The sequence below is a fragment of the Hypanus sabinus genome, chromosome 10, assembly GCF_030144855.1.
Source record: "Hypanus sabinus isolate sHypSab1 chromosome 10, sHypSab1.hap1, whole genome shotgun sequence".
Classification (NCBI taxonomy): domain Eukaryota; kingdom Metazoa; phylum Chordata; class Chondrichthyes; order Myliobatiformes; family Dasyatidae; genus Hypanus; species Hypanus sabinus.
In genome coordinates, this window is record NC_082715.1 from 59,088,149 (window position 1) to 59,114,111 (window position 25,963).

General features: G+C 39.2%; 1 protein-coding gene across 5 annotated transcripts in view; it reads right to left on the reverse strand.

Annotated features, from left to right (window-relative positions):
* Window positions 1-7,659: 7,659 nt before the first annotated feature.
* LOC132400687 (transcription factor E2F6-like) overlaps window positions 7,660-25,963 on the reverse strand; it is a 32,806-nt gene continuing 14,502 nt past the window's right edge. The window contains exons 6-7 of one of the 5 annotated variants that reach the window (XM_059981917.1): window positions 11,735-11,785; window positions 7,660-9,154 (exon numbers count right to left, since the gene is read on the reverse strand). In XM_059981917.1, coding sequence (XP_059837900.1) covers window positions 11,778-11,785 — 8 coding nt within the window. In that variant the 3' untranslated portion in view covers window positions 7,660-9,154; window positions 11,735-11,777. Of the gene's footprint in view, window positions 9,158-11,734; window positions 11,786-23,185; window positions 24,225-24,547; window positions 25,035-25,963 lie in introns of those variants that run through there. The other 4 variants (XM_059981916.1, XM_059981919.1, XM_059981915.1 and 1 more) reach the window with 4 other exon arrangements.

The window sequence follows — 25,963 nt, forward strand, 5'->3', positions numbered from 1 at the left end:
AACGGTGGGGAAATTGATTGTGAAAGTGGAGTGTATTACTCCGAAAGAAAGGAAGGGAGTTGGGGGAGGTGGTAGTGTATGTTATTTGGTCTGGCATAGCTGAAAAGGAAATTTTGGACAATATTAAAGGTGGTTGAGTGATTGAAGCCAAGCGATTAAAATCGAGAAAAGGAGACGATTGGAATTCTCTTGTCCTACAGGTTTTTGCAGGTGATATTCTTCCAACTAGAGTCTATCTTGGGAGCATGTCTTATCAAGTTAGAGAATACATTAGACCTCCCTTGCACTGTTATAATTGCCAGAGATTTGGACATGTTGCTGGTTCATGTCGAGGTAAAAGAAGATGTGTGAAATGTGGGGAGGATGATGATATTAAAGCGTGTAAGGCAGCGACACCTAAATGCAGTAACTGGAGGGCATTCAGAGGATGTGATTATTTTATTAAGGCAAAGCAGATTCAGGTTGTTAGCAACCAACAAAAAATATCATATGCTGAGGCAGTAAAGGAAGCTGATAGAGAGCAAAGGATAAGCAAAGAAAAGATTGGAATGATGGCGAGTCAGCACATTCCGCGTTCTCCAACTATGGTTCCTTCAGACATGTTGTTGATGACTAAAGAGTATTTTTTGACGTTTGTTGTTGATGTACTGGTCAGGGATAAAACTGCAACCAAGAGGTCGGATATGAAAAAAGTAGTTGTTGGAGCTGCAGAGAGATTCCTTGATATGAAACAGGTATTACCGGAAAAATTACATTAGTATATGACTGACAATTCCCAGTCGTTGGGGTCAGAGAGTATGGGGGAGCTTTATGTGGATGAAGAAGCTGATAATCAGTATTTGGATGTTTTTAATATTACAATGGAATGCAAGAAGTTTAATTGCAAATGGTCAAGAATTTAAAATGTTTATTGGAACTTTTAAAGCTAAGCCTGTTTTGATCTGTATACAGGAGACATGGTTAAAGCCTCATTTAGATTTTGTGATCCCTGGGTATGATAGTTTGAGAGCTGACAGAATGGGTAAATCTGGTGGAGGGTGTGCAACTTTCATAAAAACAGGACTTCAGTTCAGAAGACTTGATTTTAAATCTTAACAGTGAAATTGTGGTTGTGGAGGTTTGGAGCTCTTGTGGTCAAACAACTTTGATTAACTTCTATAATCCATGTAATATGATGATGTTACCAGATCTTGATGGAATTATGAATAAGGTAAGATCCCCAGTAATCTGGGTTGGAGATTTCAATGCCATAATACTATGTGGGGTAGTGAAAGTAAAGACAGTAATGGTGGTGGTAGTGGAGTTTTTAGATAAATACAACATGGTACTTCTAAACAAAGGAGGGCCTACAAGATTTAATATTGTAAAGAATACTTGTAGTCAATTAGACTTATCAATCACTTCCTCAAACTTAGCCAGGATTGGGGAATGGGATGTTATGGACAGGTACATACTAGGAAATGATCAATATTTAATATTTGGTAGAAATTTGATAGTAGAAGTTGAGGAAAGGGCTGCTAGGTACAATTTTTCATTAGCCCGGTGGGATGAGTACCAGGAGAAAGCTGTGGATATAATAGAAGAGATTGATAGCAAGGGCTCCATAGGCAATTGGAATGAATCCCTCTGTTCTATAATTCATAAAGTTGCTCAGTTGACTATTCCACTACAGAATGTGCCTAAGGCTCGAGCAGTAGTTCCATGGTAGGATAAAAATTGTGATATAGCAGTAAGAAACAGAAATAGAGCTTACAAGAAATTAAGAAAGTACCCAGTGTTAGATAATGATATGGAGTATAAAAAGGAAAGAGCAGTAGCAAGGAGAATAATATAAAATACAAAGAGGGATAGTTGGAGAAGATTTTGTGGACCCTGGACCCTGAGGTTGTTTGCAGACGATGGTGCAATCTGGAAAACAGGAAGAAACGTCAAGTATATATTAAAGCAGGTACAAAAGGCTTTAAGATCAGTTGAAAACTGGGCAAACAAATGGGGTTTCAGGATTTCTGCTAAGTCCAAATATATGATTTTTGGCTTTAGAAGAAAGATTCCTGATTGTTAATTGTGTTTATATGATTCTCCATTAGAAAGAGTCAAGGTACATATTCAAGTTTTTAGGTGTCTGGTTTGATGAAAGACTTAATTGGAGGGTTAATATAGATTAAAAAAATTGGAAAGTGTGAGAAAGTTTTAAGTGTTTTGAGAAGTATTGCTGGATGTGACTGGGCAGCAGGGTGGGAAACTATGTACTTAATATATCTAGCTATGATTAGATCAGTAATTGATTATGGTTGTATTGCTTATGGTTCTGCTGCTACGGCAGTGCTTGAAAAGTTAGACACTGTGAAATCCAAAGCACTTAGACTCTGTTGTAGAGCTTTCAGAACAAACATCAGCCCCTGCATTATGTGTGGAGGTGGGAGAAGCGACTACATTTAAGACAAGTTAAGTTGGGCCTGCAGTATTGGGTAAAACTAAATGGCTTCAATCACAGCTGTCCATCAAAATGTCTTTTGCAGGAGATGTCGGAGCGCCAAAGTAAAATTAAAAGATATCCATTTTTAGATTTGGTTAATATCTGGGCTGTGAAATTGAAACCGATAGCTGACCAAATTTGCTTGCCACTCATTCCTTTTTGGCTTTTGCCAGAACCAGAAGTAGACCTATTCCTCCTTTTTCAGCTTCAAGGAAGCGGAGCAATTTCAGCAGCGTCGATTGTAAATAAATATTTAAATAATAAATGGGAATCTTATCTGAAGATTTTTACTGATGGCTCACTGGATCCAAAGAGCAGTAAGGCAGGATTTGGGATGTACGTGTTTCAACTTGGAGTTGAGATTGGTCACCGGGTTTCAGATGGTGTTTCTGTCTTTGCAACAGAAATGAGCAATCCTCTGGGCCTTATGGTGGATAGAAGACTCTCGACCATGCAGGGTCATCATCTGTTCGGATTCTGCTGCTGCCTCAGAGGCTATAAAAGGGAATAAGTCAAAAGCTCGTCCTGACATAGTTATCGAGATTCTCTTAGTTTTGTTTAGAGTAGGGAAGATGGGTTGTGAAGTTAGATTTACATGGATACCTGGGCATGCTGGGGTGGAGGGAAATGAAATTGTGGATGGTATTGCAAAGTCTTCCTTACAGAGCAGGCAAGTGGGAATTGGGATACCCCTAGGCAGAACAGAATTGAGAAGTAGGATAAAAAAGGCATAGAGAAGAAATGGCAAGAGGGTTGGAAAAATGAATTGAAGGGAAGGCATTTCTTTTCTAGTCACCCTCCAGTTAAAAAGGTCTCAGACTTTAAATCATAGAGAGATGGTGAAATTAACAAGACTTAAGTTGAGGCATTGTGGGTTGAACTATTACTTAATGATAATAGGAAAACATTCAACTGGATTATGTGACTGTTCAGAGACAGTTCAGCATGTTTTGATGAGTTGTAATCGATATAAAATTGGAAGAAGAATATTGTTCAAGAGGCTGTCTGACTCAAATGTATTTTGTTTCTCTATTAAATCTTTGGCCACCAAGAGAACCACCTTCTGATTGAAAAGTTTATTTTTCTGTTTCTACGTGCGACTAGCTTATATTTGAGTTTCTTGAAATTCTGTAATTGTACATTCTGTGGGGGGCAGTAATATGCCTAGATACGTCTAAACTGCCAGAAATAGAAGAAGTTGTTCTTCATTCAAGGTGGCGGAACTCAGCTGGACAGAAGAAAAAAACGTAGATTATGTTTTAAACAGAGATAAGGTTCATAAATCTGAGATGCGAAGAGATTTGGGATTCCTTATGCAGGATTCCCTTGAGGACATGTTCGGCACAGCTTTGTGGCCCGAAGGGCCTGTACTGTGCTGTAGGCTTTCTACGTTTCTATGTAACTATAATATAAAAGTGTGGATGTAACCTTAAGGCTTTATAAAGTGCTGGTGGGGTGTGATTTGGAGATTTTTGGGGTCCTTTCCTAAGAAAGGATATGCTGACGTTGGAGAGGGTTCAAAGGAGCATCATGAAAATGATTCGAAGATTGAAAAGTTTAACCTATCAGTAGCGTTTGATGCCTGTACTCACTGGAATTCAGAAGAATGAGGGCAGATGGAAAGAGTATGAGAGTTCAATGGCCTCTATTCCCAAATAACTCATTGAAATTTCCTCGCGGAAATTCATGCACTCAATGCTTCTTTCCAAATGTGGCAAGATACCATTTTCAGGAATGAAGGTGGGAAGTCTAGAAATAAAACTTCAGTGTTTAAACCTGAGTGTACCTGTCCTGTCATTTGCCTTACTTTGGAATTAAACAACCATTGGCATTTTTTTCTTGTCTGGCATAAATTGTTTGTGTTATGGGGAATAATAAGCAGACATGGACCAGCTGAACTGACTGAGTGGTGGCTCATGCCAGGTGTTCGCAAACGGGCAAAGCCTCGTTGTGTTGTTCCTCCTGAATTCCAAGCTGGAGGGGTTTGTGTAGTTCGGCAAGCAGTACAGTTTGCAATCTCTTGAATTGATTTTAGCAGAGCAATCCATAAAAAGAATCCTTTAAATATTCCAAAATTAAATCAAAGGGAAAATAGCAGAAATTTGAACTTGGATCAAATAGATGGCTATTATTAAAGTTTTTAATTTTTAGTAAAGTTCTGCTTTTGTAAAGCTTTGATGAAATATAGTTGATTTGATTGAGCTGTGTACACTAAGTTAGTCCTCTGAAATGGACCTCAAATAAAATAAAAGTTGCTGAAAATTGCAGCATTTATCAGTTTACACCCCTCAGCCTTCCACTTAAGTAACATTTCCTCATTTCAGCCCTTATCTATATTAATTAAAGACAGTTACCTTTCTGTATCATAATACAATCAAAATATTGAGCTCAGGAAGCTGCCTATTTACATTTTTTTAATTTTAGTATTGTGAAGGGAAATGGTAAAGGTTTTTCTTCTAGTCTAGCTTCTTCCATCATGTAATGTAAATGGAAGTCTTTTTTTCCTTTCATTCTAATCCTGACCAATCAAGTACTTACTGAATATAAAGTGTTAAGCTTGACAAACTATCGGTGTCATTGGTAATTAAATCAATGATTTTCAAAAATGCTGATGTGTAAAGTAATAAGAGATAAAAAGAATAGAATGTTTTCAATCACATGCAAAGGTTACTTCCCTATGATCAGTGAAAGAGTGATTGATACTTTTTCTGCTGAAACCAGTATTAAAGCTTCTGTAAGTAAACTAATGCAATCATGCTAATTTAGGCTACAAAATCATTAAAATGAACTGCAAAGCAAATTAAACTCATTTACACATTTTTAAAAAAAGCAGAACATGTTGGAAATACTCATCAATGTGAAATGTTAGTGTTTTTTCACTCTACAGACACTCTTTGAGTATGGGTACTGAAAAGAAGGGTTGCATTCCCTGGAGTTTAGGGTAAAGCTTATTAGGATCAAGGTAGTCTACATATTAAGGGCAATTTTAGTAGATACAGAGTAAGAATTTCTAGCAATTATAAGGTTTGGGTTTGAGATCAGAGGAGTCAAGTATTCTTAGATTGAAGATAGTAAGCAATTCTTTTTACTCCAAATGTAGTAAGTCAGGAAATTTTTTAAAATAGTAATTAATAATACAAATTGGAGGTATTAACTCATGAGGAAAAACGGGAGTATATAAGTAGGTTGCAGATCAGCCTTATTTTCCTTCAAGAATTGAGTGAGTGTGTGAGGGTCAGTAGCAAACTCCTGATCCTGTGCTCCCAGAAATCAGAGGCTCCTTTATACTTCGGGTGAAGTGTATAATGAGAGCAGCTCTGGACAAATTGTAGACCCATTTCTGCCAAGTTTGGAACTGTTTGAATTATAATTGCCATTAGTAAAATCTTTATCTGTGTTGTTTCTCATTATTAAGATTATATTAAATTCTAATTAAGCTGCTGTAACATGACATCCCTATTATAAATCCTATCTTATCAATTCCCCTAAAGTGACACTTTACCTTTCCTTTGATAGTGTTCCCTTAATTTTCCTTTGGAGCGATGTGATTTTCATTGATGTATTCTTGCCCCAATCTTCCAAATCTGTGTTTAAAAGGGATACAACATGCCTAGTTAACAAAGCCCTCAGTGTTTATGTCAATGAATTGCACATCTCCTAAGGATGTTTGTTTGAAGTGGATGGATTAAACAGTTTTACTGAATTATCCATTCAGTGCAAAGTAGGTACACTAATCTTATAAACCCCCAAATCTGATTGAGATGTATCTGATCTCCTTGTCCTCTTCTAATATATCCATGAGTCATTAAAAAAAATTAAACTTTTTGTTCAAGTTCACTCCATCCTAGAATTAAAAGGAGTGATAAGTTTAGAACTGGGTGCAAATATTTAGTTTTGACTAGTTTTGAAGTGGGCTGATTTGTGAAGTTATCCAAGGATTCTTAATCAACACACAAAAATACTGGAGGAACTCAGCAGGCCAGGCAGCATGTATGGAAAATGTTTCGGGCTGAGATCCTTAGCAGGACTGGAGAAAGAAAAGATAAGTAGATTTAAAAGGTGGGGGGTAGGGGAGGGAGAAACACATGATGATAGGTGAACCGCGAGGGAGGGGGTGAAGTAAAGAGCTGGGAAGTTGATTGGTTTAAGAGATACAGGGCTGGAGAAGGGGAATCTAATAGAAGACAGAAGGCCATGGAAGAAAGAAAAGGGGGAAAGCAATAGGCAGGCAAGGAGATAATGTGAAAGAGAAATGCCTAATGATCATTAGAGATCAGCAGATGTCCAGGTGCTCCTCATGCACCCAACTCTACCCAGCTGTGTAGCCTTGAATACCATAGTGATCTCTCATGGAGAGGGAAGTGAATTAATTTGAGTACATCCAAAATGAAAAAGTCTGACTTTCAATTGTATTAACCCAATAACTGAAATTCTAGGAACCACTGTTGATTGGATTAGCTGCAAAAATACTGTAGATGTGTGATCAGGCCAGAGGCTGGGAATCCTGTGGCAAGTGGTAGGTGATTGAGCTTCTTAACCCCCAAAGGCTTTATCAAGATACAAGGCAGAACTGTGCTGGAATATACTCTGCAAATAAATAAATGAATAAAATCAAGAGATCAGTCAGCTTATGTCAAAGCAGTCCACTTGATCAAAATCCCAGCTGCCATCTCAAATGTTCTATTGTTATGGTGTCCTGTGATCCATGATCAGTCCCAAGGCTGGGAATCTGATTGCAAGAGATTAAGTACTTTAACTCCCCACCCCACCAAAATCTGTGACAGGATGCAAGGCAGAACACAACTTGCCAAACCTGCAAACTCTGCCATTTCCAAAGCCAGAGAAATATGAAGATTGGAGCATAACCACATGTAAAGTCCTTTCCAATCGGAAATGTGTCCCTGGTTTAGAACTACTCCATGGTGATGGGGTCAAAGTCCTGGGATTCCCTGCCTATTGGAATGCCTTCCTTTCAAATACAGGTGACTCCTCCTGTAATGGGGAGGGTACATTCCTAGAAAACTGTCTGTAATGGGATTTTCTGTAATATGAAGCTGTGCCATCTTAAATGGATTAAAATGAAATACATTTTGTGCAAATTTTTATCACGATTTTTTATTGCAACACCAACAAATTACATTCAATACAACCAGTTGCCAATTATATTTTGACCCAGCCACCCCCGTCTCTCCTTACCACCCCCTCCCCTTCACCAACCAACTGAATAGTAGTGCATACACAGACAGAGCATTCCCATTTTAACAGAAGATCTTTTAAATTAGATATCAAATTTGTCTACATTAAGATTGTGTTTGGTCATGCATCGTTTACTCTTGCTGATGATAATTCCAGGTAAGAAATGTCCAAAAAGCTCCGAAACCAGTGAGTACTTGAACTATCATGAGGAGGTTTCCAATGCTGGACTACAATCTTCTTAGCTGCAGTCAGGCCTGCCAGCCAGATTTAGCATGTTTTTTCCCTAAGGGAAAGGTGGGAGTCATCATTTAGAAGATGTACAGCGGGGTCCATTGGTAATTGTACCCCCATTAGTTCTGTAAGAGTACAGATAATCTTCCCCCACAAACCAAAAACACCTGAACATTCCCATACAACATGTATTGAAGAGCCAACGGTTCCGTGGGGGCAAAATGAGCAATATGGGTCAGGAACCAGTCCCATTTGATGTCTAATTCTCGGTGTTAGATATACTCTATGACAAAATTTCAAGCGTATATACCGATGATTTGGGTTTTTCGAAGCACCGGCAGCATTATCCCAAATCGTATCCCAGTTTAAGTCTTGTCCCAATTCAGATATGTCCTTATCCCAGGCTTTCATTCCTGATGTGGGCATATATTTCTGGGAGTTCAATTTATCATAGATATATGACACTATCTGTCTCAGAGCACTCTGTATCCAACTTAAAACAGGATGGTCCTTTAAATCTGACCCCCAGGGAACCCCGTAGGCTTTACAAGCTGATCTTACTCTAAAGTAGAAAAGAGAGTGTTTATCAATATTATATCGAGATACCAGTTCTTGAAAGCTAAGGATTAATATCTTGAAGAGTAGTAATACCTTTATCCTCCCAAGTTTTGTTAGTGAATGGTTTTTCCCCAGATAGAAAATGATTATTGTTCCAAAATGGAGATGATTTGCACCATACGCTTTTAAATTTTAGGAATTTTTCTGCTGCTCTAAATACTTGTAGTATATGGGTTAAAATTAGATGGTAATACAAATCACGTTTTTTTGGTAGACATACCTATAAGGAGAATCAACCTTATTGGTGATATTAGTTCTTGTTCTATAATTTTCCATGATGAAACTGTATCCTCCTCCATCCAATAGCTAAGACTTTTTAATACACATGCCCCGTGATGCAGTTTAAAATTTGGACATGCCAATCCCCCATCTGACTCTTTGAATTGTACAGCCGACCACTTTATATTGGGTCATTTACCATTCCAAACATAGCATCGTAATAAGGAGCAACACACACAAAATGCTGGTGGAACACAGCAGGCCAGGCAGCATCTATAGGAAGAAGTACAGTCAACGTTTCAGGCCTTTGTCAGGATGAAGGGTCTCAGCACAAAATGTCAATTGAATTTACAGCATCTGCAGATTTCTTCGTGTTTGCGTATCATAGTAAGGAGTCCAGTTTTTGCCAATATCCTGCTAGAGGTGCAAGTGGGATCATTAAGCTGATAAAATTAATGCGGGGTAAGATGTTCATTTTATTGACCGATATACGGGCTGGGACTGATGCTTGTAGGTGTCTCCATCTATTAATATCTTATTCTATTTTTTTTTAAATTAAAGAGTGATTTGTTTTAGCCACAAACCCAAGTAGAGTACCTCATTTGTAACATTAATCCGGGGAAGGAAAGACACCTTACTTTTATCTGTATTAATCAGCATCAGTGCTAATTTTGACAGATTAACTTTGTATCCTGAAAGAAATCCAAATTGCTCCAGTGTTTTTAAAATATAGGGGAGAGTTTATTGAACATTTACCATATAAACTAATGTGTTGTCCACGTAAAGTGATATCGAATGTGATGTTGTACCTATTGTAATAGGGGAGATCTGAGGAGAGTTTCTAACTAAATGTGCAAGTGGTCAATAGATATAGTAAAAATTGAAGGAGACAGAGGGTCCCCTTGTCGTGTGCCCCGTCTTATATCAAATAACTCTGAGAAACCTCCTCCCACACATACCCGGGCTGAGGGATTAGCATACAGTGTTTGAATCATATTGATAAATTTATCGCTGAACTTAAATTCTTTTAGAACTCTCCAAAGATGTGGCCATTCAAGGCAATCAAACGCTTTTTCAGCATCTAGAAATAGGCAGGATTTTATGTGTTGCATTCAGTATATGTAAAGGCTGATTTATACTTGTCCATACAGGCTACACCATAACCTACGCCATAACTCTGATTTTCACTTCTGCGTAGGCTCTACACCGTAGCGAGCATGCGATGGTGTGTGCCAAAATGCTAGTTGGCGGTGGGGTTTCTATGTCACTGTGTTGAGTTTCTTCGTGAGAGACATGGACGAGGAAATGCATTTCAAACATTTTCACATGTCAACAGGTAGATTTGACGATTTGGTTCATCTATTTTGCATCGGTGTACAGACATGGCAGAGAAGAAACAACCCAAAATGCGTAGGAAGAAATGTGATGCTACCAAGCAGACCAATCACAGTTGTTGTGGTCTGCGTCGCCGCGATGCGTGAGTAACTTTTTGGGGAGGTGCACGTTACCCTAAGGGGTAGGGAACCGTCAGTTTTGTTCACAGTTGTGTTAGAAATTTGTCATTTTTTAGAAGGGTGGAGTTAAACCTCCATCTAGTAGCCTTATTTTTGATTTTGCCACAATTAAAAGTAGATATAACTGGGTTGTGATCAGATAGATCTGGGCAAAAATTCTATTGAGTGTACCAGAGGCAGCAAACCAGAGGATATAAGAATGTAATCTAACCGAGAGGAAGTTTTATGTCTTGTAGAGAAGAAGGTATAGTCTTTAGCAGATGGTTTATGCACCCTGTAGAAATCAGTTAAAATTAAATCCATTAGAAAGAGGTTAAGTGTTTTAGAAGCAGATTCTTGAGAGCTTGATACAGTTGAGGAGGATTTATCGAAGTTATTGTTTACCAAAGCAATATCTCATGGCATAATCTACCGTGAGATAAAAAAAATGACCAAGCTGCTGCAAAACAATATTGATTCATCATGTCAATGGGAGTCTCAATGGCAAATGTCATTCAACCAATCTAAATGTTACGCTATGCATGTCAGTCACAAAGTTAAACCAGTCAACATGACATATAACATGAAAGGAAAGATTCTTGAACCAATCACCCACCACCCATATCTCAGTGTTGAAATTAGCAAGGATCTTAACTGGGCATGCCACATCAATCAGATTACAGCCGAAGCAAACAAATTGCTAGGTATCCTGCGAAGAAACCTCCACTCATGTAGTAAATCCGTCAAGGTCATGGCATACAAGACACTTGTCTGTCCAAAGCTTGAGTATTGCGCGGCCATATGGGATCCCCATCAAGCTAACAATAAGAAGTCCATCGAAAAACTCCAACGCCGTGCTGCTCACTTTGTGCTAAATGATTACAGCAGGAAATCCAGTGTCACCAACATGCTCTCTAATCTTCAATGAGAACCACCTGAAAACCGACGTACTAAACTACGGTTCATCTCCATTTTCAAAGAAGTTCACAACATCATTCCATCAAACATCCAAATTCGTCACAGGGTCAGTTCAACTCTATAGCAAACCGAACCATACATACTGGAAACCCCTTCAGTCAACAAAATTTGCTACCAGCACTAACTCTACCTAAGATCAACAAGAGAGTGGAATCTTCTGCCGCCATACCTGCGCAGTATTTCTGACATTAATATTTTTAATGATAGACTCAATCAAATCAATTTAGGGGATCTAGTCAAAAAAGCTCACTTTACAATTTAACTTTCTCGCTGTTCACACCGACTGCACGTTATAACAGCTGTCCGCGGTGCTTGCGCAGTACCAAGCAGAAGCAGAAGCATTCATGTCCGAATCCACATATAGTTGGTAGTCACTTAACTTAAGTAATTCTGAAGTAATTGAGGGAAAAAATTCAGCCTCAAATATAGTTGGGACATTATACACCATATTTTAAAAATAGTTTGTGAATCATCATTAATATCTTAGGAGTACATAGAAGTGGGCATCAAATATTTGTCTTACCAGTGCTGGTTACAGTCCTTGCCTCTTTTCAGTAATGCATGAATCATGAATCTAAATAGACAATGGAGGGAAGGAAGTGAGACCTGATCAGGAATTGTAATATAACAGGTAGGAGATATAAAAGAAAGTAGATCTACAGAACATACATGTCTAGACGATAAACATATATCAGCTGCTGGAGCTAGTGGTGTCATTATTCGCATGCCAGTAATAATAAACCTGATTCTGATTCTGATAGGTATCATGGCAAAATCCAGAGAATAGAAGCAGATGGACCATTTTGAGGGTAACTCGAAACATCCAGAAACATTATCCTTAATAATGGACTCTAATATCTTGACATTCAGTGAAGTCAGGCTAACTGGCCTGTAATTTCCTTTCTTCTGCCTCCCTCCCTTCTTAAACAGTGGAGTGACATTTACAATTTTCTAGTCCTCGAACCATTCCAGAATCTAGTTATTTCTGTAAGATTATTACTAATGCTTCCACAATCTCTTTAGCTACTTCTTTCGGAACACTGGGGTGTAGTCCATCTGTACCAGATGATTTCTCTACCTTCAGATCTTTTAGCTTCCCAAGCACCTTCTCCATAGTAATAGCAATTACTCTGCCCCCTACACTTTCGCCCAATTTCTGGCAGATTTCTAGTGTCTTCCACAGTGAAGACTGATGCAAAATACTTATTGAGGTCACCCACTATTTCTTTGTCCTCTATTACTATCTTCCAGGTATCATTTTCCAGTGATCAAATATTCACACTTGCTTCTCTTTTACTCTTTATATATTGAAAAATGTCTTGCTATCCTCTTTTAAATATTGGCTAACTTATCTTCGTATTTTATCTTTTCTCTCCTTATGGCACTTTTAGTTGCCTTCTGTTGGTTTTTAAAAGTTTTCCAATTCTCTGACTTCCCATTCATTTTTGCTAAATTTTATGCCTTCTCTTTGGTTTTTGCGCTGTTTTTGACTTCCCTCATCAGCCATAGTTGTATCATCCTGCCTTTAGAATGTTATTTTTCTTTGGGGTGAACCAATCTCGTATCTTCTGAATTACTCCCCAAAACACCAGCCATTGTTGCTCTGCCATCATCCCTGCTAGTGTTCCCTTCCAATCAATTTTGGCTAGCTCCTTTCTCATGCCTCTGTAATTCCCTTTACCCCACTATAATAGAGATACATTTGATTTTAGCTTCTCTCTCTCAAAATGCAGCGTGAATTCTATCATATTTTGATCACTAGCTCCCCAAGTTTCAAGTTCAAGTTTATTTTCATTCAGCCAAATATATTTATATCACCAAATGAGACAATATTCCTCCAGACCAAGGTACACAACATAGTACACATAACTCACACATTAAGACACAAGTAATATTGCCTTAAATAAGTTTACAATAATAAGTTTCATATGCGATATAAGTTAAAAAGTAAACAGCATAATCTTACTGGCACTTCAAACGTCATGAGACGTTTGTGGTGGCAGAGAGTTCAGTAATCTGACAACCTTACCAGTTCTAGTCCTAATGCTATGGTACTTCCTGCCTGATGATGGGTATCAATGAGATTGTTGGACAAATGGAATGGGTTGTTGACAATTCTAAGGGCCCTGCGCATGCAGCACCCCTAATAAATATCTCTAATGGGTGGAAAAGAGACTCCAATGATTCTCACATCCTCTCACCAGGACTGGAAGAGATATACCCCAGGCTACTGCAGGAAGCTAGGAAGGTGTTTGCTAAGCCTCTGGCGATGATCTTTGCATCAGGAGAAGTACCAGAGGATTGGAGGGTTGTAAATATTGTTCCTTTGTTCAAGAAAGGAAGTAGAGTGACATCAATAGGATGCAGAACTGGGCTGAGAAGTGGCAGATGAAGTTCAGCCTAGGTAAGCGTGAAGCGGTTTACTTTGGTAGGTCAAATTTGAAGAGAGATCTTGGGGTCCGTGTCCATAGGACACTCAAAGTTGCTGCAGGGGTTAACAATGTTGTTAAGAAGATGTGTAGTGTGATGGCCTTCATCAACCGTGGGACTGAGCTCAAGAGCTGTGAAGTAAAGTTATAGTTACATAAGACCTTAGTTAGACTCTACTTAGAATACTGTGTTCAGTTCTGGTCACCTCACTACAGGAAGGATGTGGACACTATAGAGAGAGTTCAGAGGAGGTTTACAATGATGGTGGCTGGATCTGGAGAGTGTGCCTTTGACAAACTTCTATAATGTATATTTGACTGTATCCTGACTGGTTACATAAAGACCTTATATGGAAACACCAATGCCCAAGGACGGAAGAGCCTACACAAAGTGGTGGATGAAGCCCAGTCCATCATAGGAACAGCCCTCCTCACCACCTAGCACATCTACGAAGAGCTATATCCATCATCAAGGACCCCCACCATCCAGGCCATGCTCTATTCTTGCTACCACCATCGGAAGGAGGCACAAGAGCCTTAGGCCCCACACCACCAGGTTCAGGAATGGTTATTACCCTACAACCATCAGGCTCGTGGAGCAGGTGGATAACTTCACTCACCACAACTCTAAACTGATCATTGAACAGAACTCAAGGACACAAAAATTGGAGGTGTTGTGGATAGTCTGGAGGGTTATCAGAGATTACAGCAGGACATCGATAGGATGCAGAACTGGGCTGAGAAGTGGCAGGTGGAGTTCAACCCAGATAAGTGTGAAGTGGTGCATTTGGTAGTTTGAATTTGAAGACAGAATATAATATTAATAGTAAGACTCCCGGCAGTGCGGAGGGTCGGAGAGATCTTGGGGTCTGTTTCCAGATGACACACAATGCTGCTGTGCAGGTCGACAGTGTTGATCAGAAGGAGTATGGTGTGTTGGCATTCATCAACTGTGCGATTGGCTTCTAGAGCTGTGAGGTAATGTTACAGCTAAAAACATTGGCAAGTCCTTTTCAGTCACTAACACATTGGTCAAGGAATATTCAACTATGCGGAGGAAGTTATTAGTACAGTGCTTACTTTCTTTTGGAGAGATTATCTGCATGACTGAATATCGTGAATTCAGAATTCTGGCTGTCTTATACTTTGCCCCTCACTTTGGCAATCAATGTACTTTCTCACTGGAGGCACTTAGATAGTATGAACCAACAGCTTGACATAATCTAATTCATTTTATAATTTGCTGCAGATCATCTTTCTTAAGACACATCCTTTTGTACTTTAAGATAAGAAATGAATAAAGACAATTAATCTTGGATTTATTATTAGTAAATAAAAATTGAACCATCTCGGTTTTAAAAAAAATTCTCAGTGCTCCAGAGGTATACAGACTATAGCCAAGGACTATATATGGCTTAATGGGCTTGGCAATCTAATCTCCCAAGTTCAGACAGCTCATTTCTATTTATATTTCTTGCACAAATATTTTTGTCCTTTTTGAATTTCATTATCCATTCAATGCATAATTTTCACATTGGTGGATTACACCTCGATCAGATTGTGAAGAGCTGCAAATATGGAAAGATATGAAAACTCTTCAGGATGTTTTGTACATTTCCTGTCACAATGATATCTAGAACCGTCAGAACGTAGAGCAACAGGCTTAGAATATGGTCTTCTGTAACAACAGCCTTACAGCTGGGTCACATAAACAGCACGGAAATGAATAATCAGTTAGATGACCAGATTTTTTCTGTCCTGGTATCCCTAAATGGGATTGCTGCTCATGGACTTCCTGTGCCCATACTCATGTCGTCTGCATTCTCTGCACTCCAAAAGCATGGGCTGGGCTGGGCTGTGATAAGACCTTCACAGAACAGTGACGAAAATCCATCTGCTACAAGCCAAAAAAGCCTTAACATCGGTTTAAAGGACTGTAATTATTTGAATATCTGACTTTGGAATACTTAAATAGTGGATCTTTGTTTTCTGATGTTTTTTTAAAGCCCTCATAATGTTGTCTATATACAGGAACTCAATAATTGAGGTTGGTGTGATCATGGTTCTGGAGTAGAGGTGAATACATTTGAACGGTTACACACTGGAGCAGGGAAAAAATCAGAGATGAGGAGCAGTAGGACTGGGATAGTTATGGAGTGATAGCAAAGAGGTTTTTGAGGCCAATCTGTACTGAAATAAATGATTACAATCACAGGCTGCAGTGAGGAACCATTAGTTATGATCACAGGCATGACAGGCTGCACTGAGAAATCACTGGCAGGACCCAGTCCACAAATACATTCGGGAGCAGCACTTCGATGAAGAGGAGGAGGCATTTGAGAAACCCGGCAATGACATCCCCTTTGGCACAATCAGAATCAAAATTATTATCTATGAATTATCAGTAGCCAATTTATTGGGTACAGGAGTAAAGCACGATGTGGTCTTCTGCAACAAAGCCCATCCACTTTGAGCTTCAACATATTGTGCATTCAGAGATGCTCTTCTGCACACCACAGTTATAAAGCATGGCTATTGGATTTACTGTTGTCTTCTTGTCCGATTGAACCAGAACTGCTATTCTCTTCTGACCTCTCTCATTAACAAGGCATTTTCACCAGCAGAACTATCACTCACTGGGTGTTTTTTCTGTTTCACTCACCAATCTCTCTAAACTCTCGAGACGGTTGTGTCTGAAAATTCCAGGAGATCAGTAGATTCTGAGATGCTTAAACCACCCTGTCTGGCACCAACAATCATTCCATGGTCAAGGTCACTTAGATCACATTTCTTCTCTTTTCTGATGTTTGTCATGAACAACAGCTGCAACTTTTGATCGTGTCTGTGTACCTTTATGCATTAAGTTGCTACCACATAATTGGCTGACTGAATATTTGCATTAATAAGCAGGTGTACAAATGTATATAGTAAAGTGGTCACTGAGTATAAATGTCCTGGAATCTGTTGTTGTTTAGAACAGTACAGTGCAAAGACATAAAATGATTACCGTAGATTCCGGACTACAGAGCTCACCTGATTAAAAGCCATACACTCTAATTTTAGAAAGAAAATCAATTTTGTACTTGTACAGGCCACACCGGATTTTAAGCCACAGGTATCCCACGTTGTAATATGAGATATTTACACAGAAAGATATTACACGTGAGGATTTTTTAACTTTTAATTAAATCCGTATGGTAACATAAACAAATACATATTGCAAATGCTTTTTTTCGAACAGTGCCTGTAACACAGCTACTTTTAAATATACATACGTATCGGTAACACACAAATTACGTTGCGTATACTTTTTTACTGAACAGTACACGAACAACATTCCAATATCTCCTAACGACTGGTAAAAAAATTATATATACTGCAGCCTACCATGAAAAGTTATTGATCGCCTTCTTCATCTTCCTCCTGCGCACTAAAACCATCAAAGTCCTCTTCTTCAGTGTCTGAATTGAACAACCTCAGGATCTCGTCATTCACTTCAGTCTCTTCGTTGTCGCTCTCACTTGAACGCACGCGGTCCTCTTCATCACGCAGCAGTCCAGCCTTTCGAAACCCGTTGGTGATGGTGGATGTTGTGACACGGCTCCACGCATTTAGGATCCACTGGCAGACTTGAGTTAAAGATGCTCTTCGCATGCGTCCTGTTTTGGTAAAGGATTTCTTGCCGCTCGTCATCCAAGCCTCCCACTCAACGCGCAGCGCCACTTTAAATGCCCGGTTCACGCTGATGTCCAGTGGCTGCAAATACTTCGTGGTACCCCCAAGAATCACAGCTGGAATTGAGTTTGTACTCTTGATGGCAGCTTTCACTGAACTTTCATTGTCAGCCGCTTAAAAATCACCATCGGTGGAAGCTTTAGTCCGGATCCTGTGCAGCTCAGAACACAAATAAAATGCGTTCTCTCATGGCCACTTGTTTTCAGTGTGATGGACGAGTCACCTTTTTTATTAACAGTCCGAGTGAGAGGCAGGTCAAACGTTAAAGGTACTTCATCCATATTTATGATATCATCTGGCCCGATGGAATTCTCCGCTATCTTTGTTTGAGTGAATGTGCAGAAGTTAGCAAGTTTTTCCTCGTGGTCGGGAGGGAGCTGCTGACACAGAGTCGTGCGTACCCTGACGGACAGGCCTTTTCATCTCATAAATCTAAAACACCACGATGGCCCACCTCTAAAATCTTCGATTTTCATTTTGGTGGCGATTGCTTTAGCCTTCAGTCTGATCTGCACGGTGGAAACACCGCGGCCGCCTGCTCTCTGTGTGTTAATCCAGTCTTCAAGAAAGTTTTCAAGTTCGGGCCATCTGCTATGATTACCTCTGAAAGCTTTTGTCGTCTTTTTGCATTGACTCAGTTCTTCACAGTGGCGTCTCCACCGTCTCACCATCGATTCATTTATGCCAAGATTATGTGCAGCAGCTCAATTTCCTTCTTCAACCGCCAGATTGATTGCCTTTAACTTAAAAGCTGCATCATATGCTTTTCTTCGAGTGTTTTCCATGTTGATGAGGGTGAGTACAAATGACTGATTTACAATAATTTAATTGTGAAAGTGCGCTTGATTTATCGTACAATTTCATTGGACCTCTGTGAACTACTCATCAATTTTATTGGTCTACTGTTACGAGGCAAAATGTTTTTGGCGGCATGAAAAAAAAATCATGCATTAGCCGCACCGTAGTATAGGCCGCAGTGTTCAAAGCGTGGGAAAAAAGTTGCGGCTTATAGTCCGGAATTTACGGTATATGTCAAGTCACTTTTTATTGTCATTTTGACCATAACTGCTGGTACGGTATGCAGTAAAAACGAAAATAAAGTTTTTCAGGACCATGTTGCTACATGAAACAGTACAAAAACTACACTAACGTAAAAACAACACAGAAAAAAAAACACTAGACTACAGACCTACCCAGGACAGCATAAAGTGCACAAAACAGTGCAGGTATTACAATAAATAAATAACAAAAAAGATAGTGCAAACATCAGAGACTCATCCCTACCTACGCAACGCAATTTGTCTCCTTCCTTGAAGATGGTCATGATTTTGGCATCTCTGATTTGCCCTGACATTACACCTACTTTCAATACAGTGGGAAGTGACTTGCAAACATGAATGAAGTTCTTCGCTTTGTATGAGGATATCAAAGCAATGATCACACTAGCAAAGTAAGATTATAAAGACGTTAATGTTAATTTTGTAGAAGTTTGCCACCTGAAGTAACAGAATCTGGATAAGTCAAAAAACAAGTCAATTTGTGGAAAACTTCGGAATGTCATCTGAAAAGCTTCAGTGTTTCCTTCAGTATGAATACATCGCCATCTTCTGGTTGATCTGTTATGGTTATTTAGTGGGATGAAGCTGAGGCAGTAGACATGGCGCCTAAATTCATTCAATAAATACTCCAAACGGAAATTAATCAAATAAAAATTTGCACTAAATCCAAAAGTAGTAGGTAGCTTGGTTAAAGAAGGGAGGGAGAAATGGGGATGGGGAAGAACTTATAAATAAATTTACAGAGGTGTTCAGAATGAGGTTTATTGCAGCAGCATACTGCTGGATAGATAGTGCAAAAGAGCAGTAACAAAATTCATAGGTTCATTCAGAAATCTAAAGGAGGAGGGTAAGAAGCTGCTTCTAAAATGTTAAGGAAGAGAGCATAGTATCTGTGAAAAGCCAGGGTGCAAGGACGATCGGGTTTCAGAGAATTATAACATTGAATAACTTTACAGATATAAGGAAGATGAAGAAAGTAAAGGGGGTTTTTTGATGTGTAAGAGTCGAGGGCAGGGAGTCAGTGTTGTGAGCCAACATCTGGGAGATTTGGCAGTTTGAGATGAACTCTACGTCTGTGACCTCCTGTTTCTGAAGCCCATCCATTTCAATGTTCAAATTGTGCATTCAGAAATGCTCTTCTGCTCATCATTGTTATAATGTGTGGTTATCCGAGTTATTATCACCATCCTGTCAGCTTGATCCACTCCTGTCATTCTCCTCAGACTCGGCACCAGGTGTCTTTACCTACAGAATTGCTGCTCTTTTGTTTTTCACACCAATCTCTGTAAACTCTAGACACTATTGTGCATGAAAATCACAGGTGATCAGCAGTTTCTGAGAAAGCAACACACAAACTGGAGGAACTCAGGAAGCTAAAATGCATCATTCCCAGATATAGCTGTTAAACCCTTAATGAAGTCGAACTCACACACACACAGATACCAAGGTCATGATTTTATTACTGTGGGGAAATTTTAAAAATACACTAATCATTCCACGTGGCACAGGAAAGTGGACTTCCAAAGACATCAAATTAAAATTGCTTCAGCTGACAGCAGATGGGTAACATCTTCAAATCCCAAAATGAGCTCATCTAGGTAAGTTAATTTGTTACTACTTACAATTTAATGAGGTGTAAAACATTGGGCAAAAACTATCTGTGGCTTTCTGTAGATCATTGTAATTTCACCTTTTGTAATCTAAGCAGCAATTCTGTCATTTATAAACACAACACTGTTAATTACCTGCAAAAAGGCAATTGTTTCAAGTAAGGGTTGTGTTACAATGTAACACATTTCATCAGGAAACTAACCACAATCCTTAATTAGCAACTGAGGAACCCATACCTTCACTAGTAAAGAAGAAAGTATTAATAAATTAAAATACAGAGAAAATGGAAATGATATTTCATAATCATACAAAATTGCTCTGTGGGTAAAAATCGAAAGCATGTGAGGTTCTTCCAATCCCATGTCCAATGAAAATAAACCATAAAAACGCACAATAAAAGGTAACTTGATCTCATCACCCTTGTGTTACTAAATAGAGTTTAAACCTACAAAGTTTAAGATTTTAGAGGGGAGACAAAGCATACAGACGGCCATATAGTCTGATCAAATTATATTATACTGATACAGGTTGTGGTGGTTAAAAGAAAGACCATCATTTCACTACTCGATGTAAAAGCACACCATAGTCCCAGAACATGGCCTGGAAATGACTGTAGCCGATAAGAATTACACAATGCATTAACATTTATCCTTAGTGCTTGCATAAAAGCTATGCAGGAATATGATGGATTAATGTAATTATCACATAACCTGCCAAGGATAATTTTAGTAACACTAGCAGTGTTGGAGAAATGCAGAATAAATATGTTTGAGAAAACCATAAAAAAAAATTTTTTAAAGATAAACATTAAGTTGTTCTAATGACTTTAAAATTTTTCACCTATGAGGTCTTTTTGTATTTTTTATTAAAAACTTAAAAACTGTAATAGTGTCCAGAAAGATTCTTATGAAGTAGTTCTCACTGGTCTGTCAGTGTGGGGGGTGGGGTATAAACATGCAGCTTTATTGACTTTGTAGAAGTGTTATTTAATTTAGGATTTAAGAGAATCCAATGCTCAAATGAAGGCAGAAGTGTAGCAGATGTTGGAATCTGGAACAGGATGAACATCGGAAGAACATAGAATACAGCACAGTACAGGCCTAATGTTGTACTGACCCTTAAACCCTGCCTCCCAAATAACCCTCCACCTTAAATTCCTCCATATACCTATCTAGTAGTCTCTTAAATTTCACTAGTGTATCTGCCTCCACCACTAACTCAGGCAGTGCATTCCATGCACCAATCACTCTGAGTAAAAATCCTTCCTCTAATATCCCCCTTGAACTTTCCACCCCTTACCTTAAAGCCATGTCCTCTTGTACTGAGCAGTGGTGCCCTGGGGAAGAGGCACTGGCTGTCCACTCTATCTATTCCTCTTAATATCTTCTATACCTCTATCATGTCTCCTCTCATCCTCCTTCTCTCCAAAGAGTAAAGCCCTAGCCCCCTTAATCTCTAATCATAATGCACACTGTCTAAACCAGGCAGCATCCTGGTAAATCTCCTCTGTACCCTTTCCAATGCTTCCACATCCTTCCTATAGTGAAGTGACCAGAAATGGACACAGTACTCCAAGTGTGGCCTAATCAGAGTTTTATAGAACTGCATCATTAGCCCACAACTCTTAAACTCTATCCCTCGACTTATGAAAGCTAACACTCCATAAGCTTTCTTAACTACCCTATCTACCTGTGAGGCAACTTTCAGGGATCTGTGGACATGAATCCTCAGATCCCTCTGCTCCTCCACACTCCCAAGTATCTTGCCCTTTACTTTGTATTTTGCCTAGGAGTTTGTCCTTCCTAAGTGTACCACCTCACACTTCACCGGGTTGAACTCCATCTGCCACTTCTCAGCCCACTTCTGTATACTATCAATGTCTCTCTGCAATCTTTGACAATCCTCTACACTATCTACAACACCACCAACTTTTGTGTCGTCTGCAAACTTGCCAACTCACCCTTCTACCCTCACATCCAGGTCGTTAATAAAAATCACAAAAAGTAGAGGTCCCAGAACAGATCCTTGTGGGACACCACTAGTCACAACCCTCCAATCTGAAAGTACTCCCTCCACCACGACTCTCTGCTTTCTGCAGGCATGCCAATTCCGAATCCATCTGGCCAAACTTCCCTGGATCCCATGCCTTCTGACTTTCTGAATAAGCCTACCGTGTGCTACCTTGTCAAATGCCTTACTAAAATCCATGAAGATCACATCCACTGCACAACCCTCATCTATATGCTTGGTCGCCACCTCAAAGAACTCTATCAGGCTTGTTAGACATGATCTGCCCTTCACAAAGCCATGCTGACTGTCCCTGATCAGACCATGATTCTCTAAATACCCATAGATTCTATCTCTAAGAATCTTTTCCAACAGCTTTCCCACCACAGACGTAAGGCTCATTGGTCTACAATTACCCAGACTATCCCTACCACCTTTTTTTGAACAAGGGGACAACATTCACCTCCCTCCAATCCTCCGGTAACATTCCCGTGGACAACGAGGACATAAAGATCCTAGCCAGAGGCTCAGCAATCTCTTCCCTTGCCTCGTGGAGCAACCTGGGGAATATTTTGTCAGGCTCCGGGGACTTATCTGTCCTAATGTATTTTAACAACTCCAACACCTGACTCTATCCTTTTCCATGATAATGTTAAAGGCCAGGGAGCGGTGGTCATTGTCCCCCAGAACTAACCCACTGAGAGATCTGTGACCTGACAAGAACAGAGCAAGTCAAGCAGCATCTGTATGACAAATCAACACATAAAACACACTGGAGTCCTGATGAAGGGTCTCAGCCCGAAACATTGACTGCTTGTTTCCACAGATGTTGCCAGACCTGCTGAGTTCCTCCAGCGTGTTGATTTGACCACAGCATCTGCAGTGTACTTGGTGTTTATTATCTGTATGACAAAAATTGGAAGTTCACATATATGGATGACACTAGCTGACAGTTGATGCAGTGTGTCAACCCGACACAAGATGTCTTCTTACAACCCTTCCAGGTCCATAGATGCTGCTTGACTTGTAGGAATATGCTGGTTTAATGTAACTACCAAGTAACCTGCCAAAGATAATTTGACTGGCAGTGTCGGAGAAATGCAGGATAAATGCATTTCAGAAAATGATAAACAAAATTAATTTTTAAAAAGAAACACAAAGTTGTTCTAATGACTTTCAAAATTTTCACCTACGAGGCCTTTCTGTATTTAATTAAAAACAAAAACTGTAATACTGTCCAAAAAGATTCTTATGAAGTAGTTCTCACTGGTCTGTCAGTGTGGGGGGAGGGGTATAAACACACAGCTTTATCCTCTCTGCAGAAGTGTTATTTAATTTAGGATCTAAGACAATCCAATGCTGAAATGAAGGCAGAAGTGTTGCGAATACTAGAATCTGGAACAGGATGAACACTGGAAGAACAGAGCATGTCAAGCAGCATCCATGTGACAAAAATTGGAAGTTCCCATTTAGGGATGAAACTAGCTGACGACTGATGCAGGGTGTCAACCTGACACAACATGTCTTCTTACAACCTTTCCAGGTCCATAGATGCTGCTTGACTTGTGTTCTTTCAGCATTTTGCCTTTAACTCTTGAACAAATGGGACAAATTTTACCCCGTGTAACAAACAATCTGCGGTTAATAGATAACACTAGTTAACAAATTCTGTACACCATGGTGAAAAAAAATGTTTTTGACTCATCATGTGTTCACCCTGAAGATATTACAGCACATAAAACAATCTTATATACATTCATTGGTAATATTTTGTAAGTTTATTGACATTGTCATGATACATTTTCAACCAGTAAAATATTTACAAAAGCTTATTTTAGCAAGTTGGCAAATCACACTTTTCCAAAACCTCTCCTCAACTGATGTACCAAATCACTGCCAAATGACACCCGATGATACTTTCTGTGCAAAGCCATTTGGTATTTCTTGGTAACATACATTAAGACTGGCTTGCAACTGGTTGTACATAATTTGTCAAGACATGCAGATTGCATGGCCTCACAGGACACCATTTCTTCCAGCTCCTCTATAGGCATTTGGATCAGTGTTCAACAATGGAAAATCCACAATGCATTGAAGTGTTCTAGTCTTCAGTAAAGTGTAACTTGATAGTCTCAGTACTAATATTATATACTTCATTCCATAAGGTTTTCCTCTGAAACAAAATTAAAAAACAATTAAAACCTAAAAACAAAAATAGACATCAACATAGATACCTGTACTTTACAGGTGACTTAATTCAGAATTTCATGGCATCAACCTTTCTCTGATTTTCCTGAATAATTATTTAAATGGAGCAAATAGGGATGTGATCTGGAGGGCTTCCTAAATGTTTTATCTGTAATTTATTCACATTTTCATACCAGTACGACACAAAAGCAGTACCACAAGGCAACATTCATATTATATTTCAATTTAAGGTAATATTCAATGTAATAGATCATAGGAAGTTAACATATTAGGTTGTACAGTACTCACCAACCATGGCAGGTGTGTTCGCTCCAGGAGATGAGTGGTTGTTGTGGTGTCAGGCAGCTTTACGTGGATGAGGTGTCGTCAGGGTCATCTAGGACAGCAATGGGTGAAGAAAGACTCACAGAACTCTCAGAACTGCCGGCAGCAGGAGATGACACTGGTTTGAAGAAATTGGTGAGGGTTGATTGCTTGGCCGCATTTTGTTTTACAGCATAAATTTGCTTGTAGGGAAGAAGGATTGACTGCAGGGAACGACTGAAATGCTGACTACGTTCTAAACTTGGGTCCATGTCCATTGCCATTTGTGCCAAGTGTTCCGCAGCCATAAAAAATTCTGCCAGTTGCTTCACTGTGAAATCCTTCTCCTGCAACTCCATGCTTTCTTCTTCATCATTGTTATCACCTTCAGAAAACCAATCTTCAAAGATTTGACCAGTGACCCATGCTTTCTTGTTAGCTTGGCTGATGGCCCAGGACCTGACATAGGATGCTTAGGAGGCATAGTTAAATATTTTAAGCACAAGATCAGTGCACAGTAGGTAATAACAACAAAAATTTAACAGCACAGGATTGCACATCCACACATTGCCAAAACCAATGCGAGACTGGCCAGAGTGAGACTGTGAGGCATGTGCACATGACTTGTATTGGCGGGAAAGCAGTGCTTCTCATCCCAAGAGCCTCACATAGCTGAGAATTTTGGATGCATACAAGGAGGATTTGGTAGAAATAGGTTCAATGCATAACTGTGAATCTGCATTGTCTGAAGATGCATATAACGAGGATAGGGTGTATATATAAAAAAAATCAACTGGCGTAATTGTTCAGTTGTTAAATCGTGGTCGTTATCTGAGTGTTACTTGATGAATAAGTTATCAATAGTGAAGGTTGGGGTGGGGAGGGGGAGGAAATACAACAAACTTCTAGGGGTTGCTGCTTCAGGAGGGGGTTATTTCACAAAATTTCCCATCCCTACAAAGGTAACACCCAACCAGTTATTCCAGCTCCAAATTATGGTTATATAGGTAACATGTTACAAATAAAGTTAATGTCACATTATTTTTTTTCCTGATGTTTGAAGGGACTATTTATCAAAGGATTAAAGACAATCCTGGACAGTTGTAATTCCTTGACAGCTTGGAATAATGTGTGAATTTCAGAGACAGAAAAATATTTCTCCTTACTTCGAATTGATTAAAAAGTTACTTGGTTCCTGACAGGGAAGAGTCACTACTTAAAAAAATGTTAAAGCTCTCATCAATACTGTAATTCTGGCAATGCCTTGAAGAAACTACCCTAAAATATAATAATCAAAGTGAAATTTAAGACTGAAATCCTGAGATAACAAGTGTATTATAAAATGAAAAGAATGACTAATTAGAATGAGTAATTAATATAGAAAACAGGAGACTATTTTAC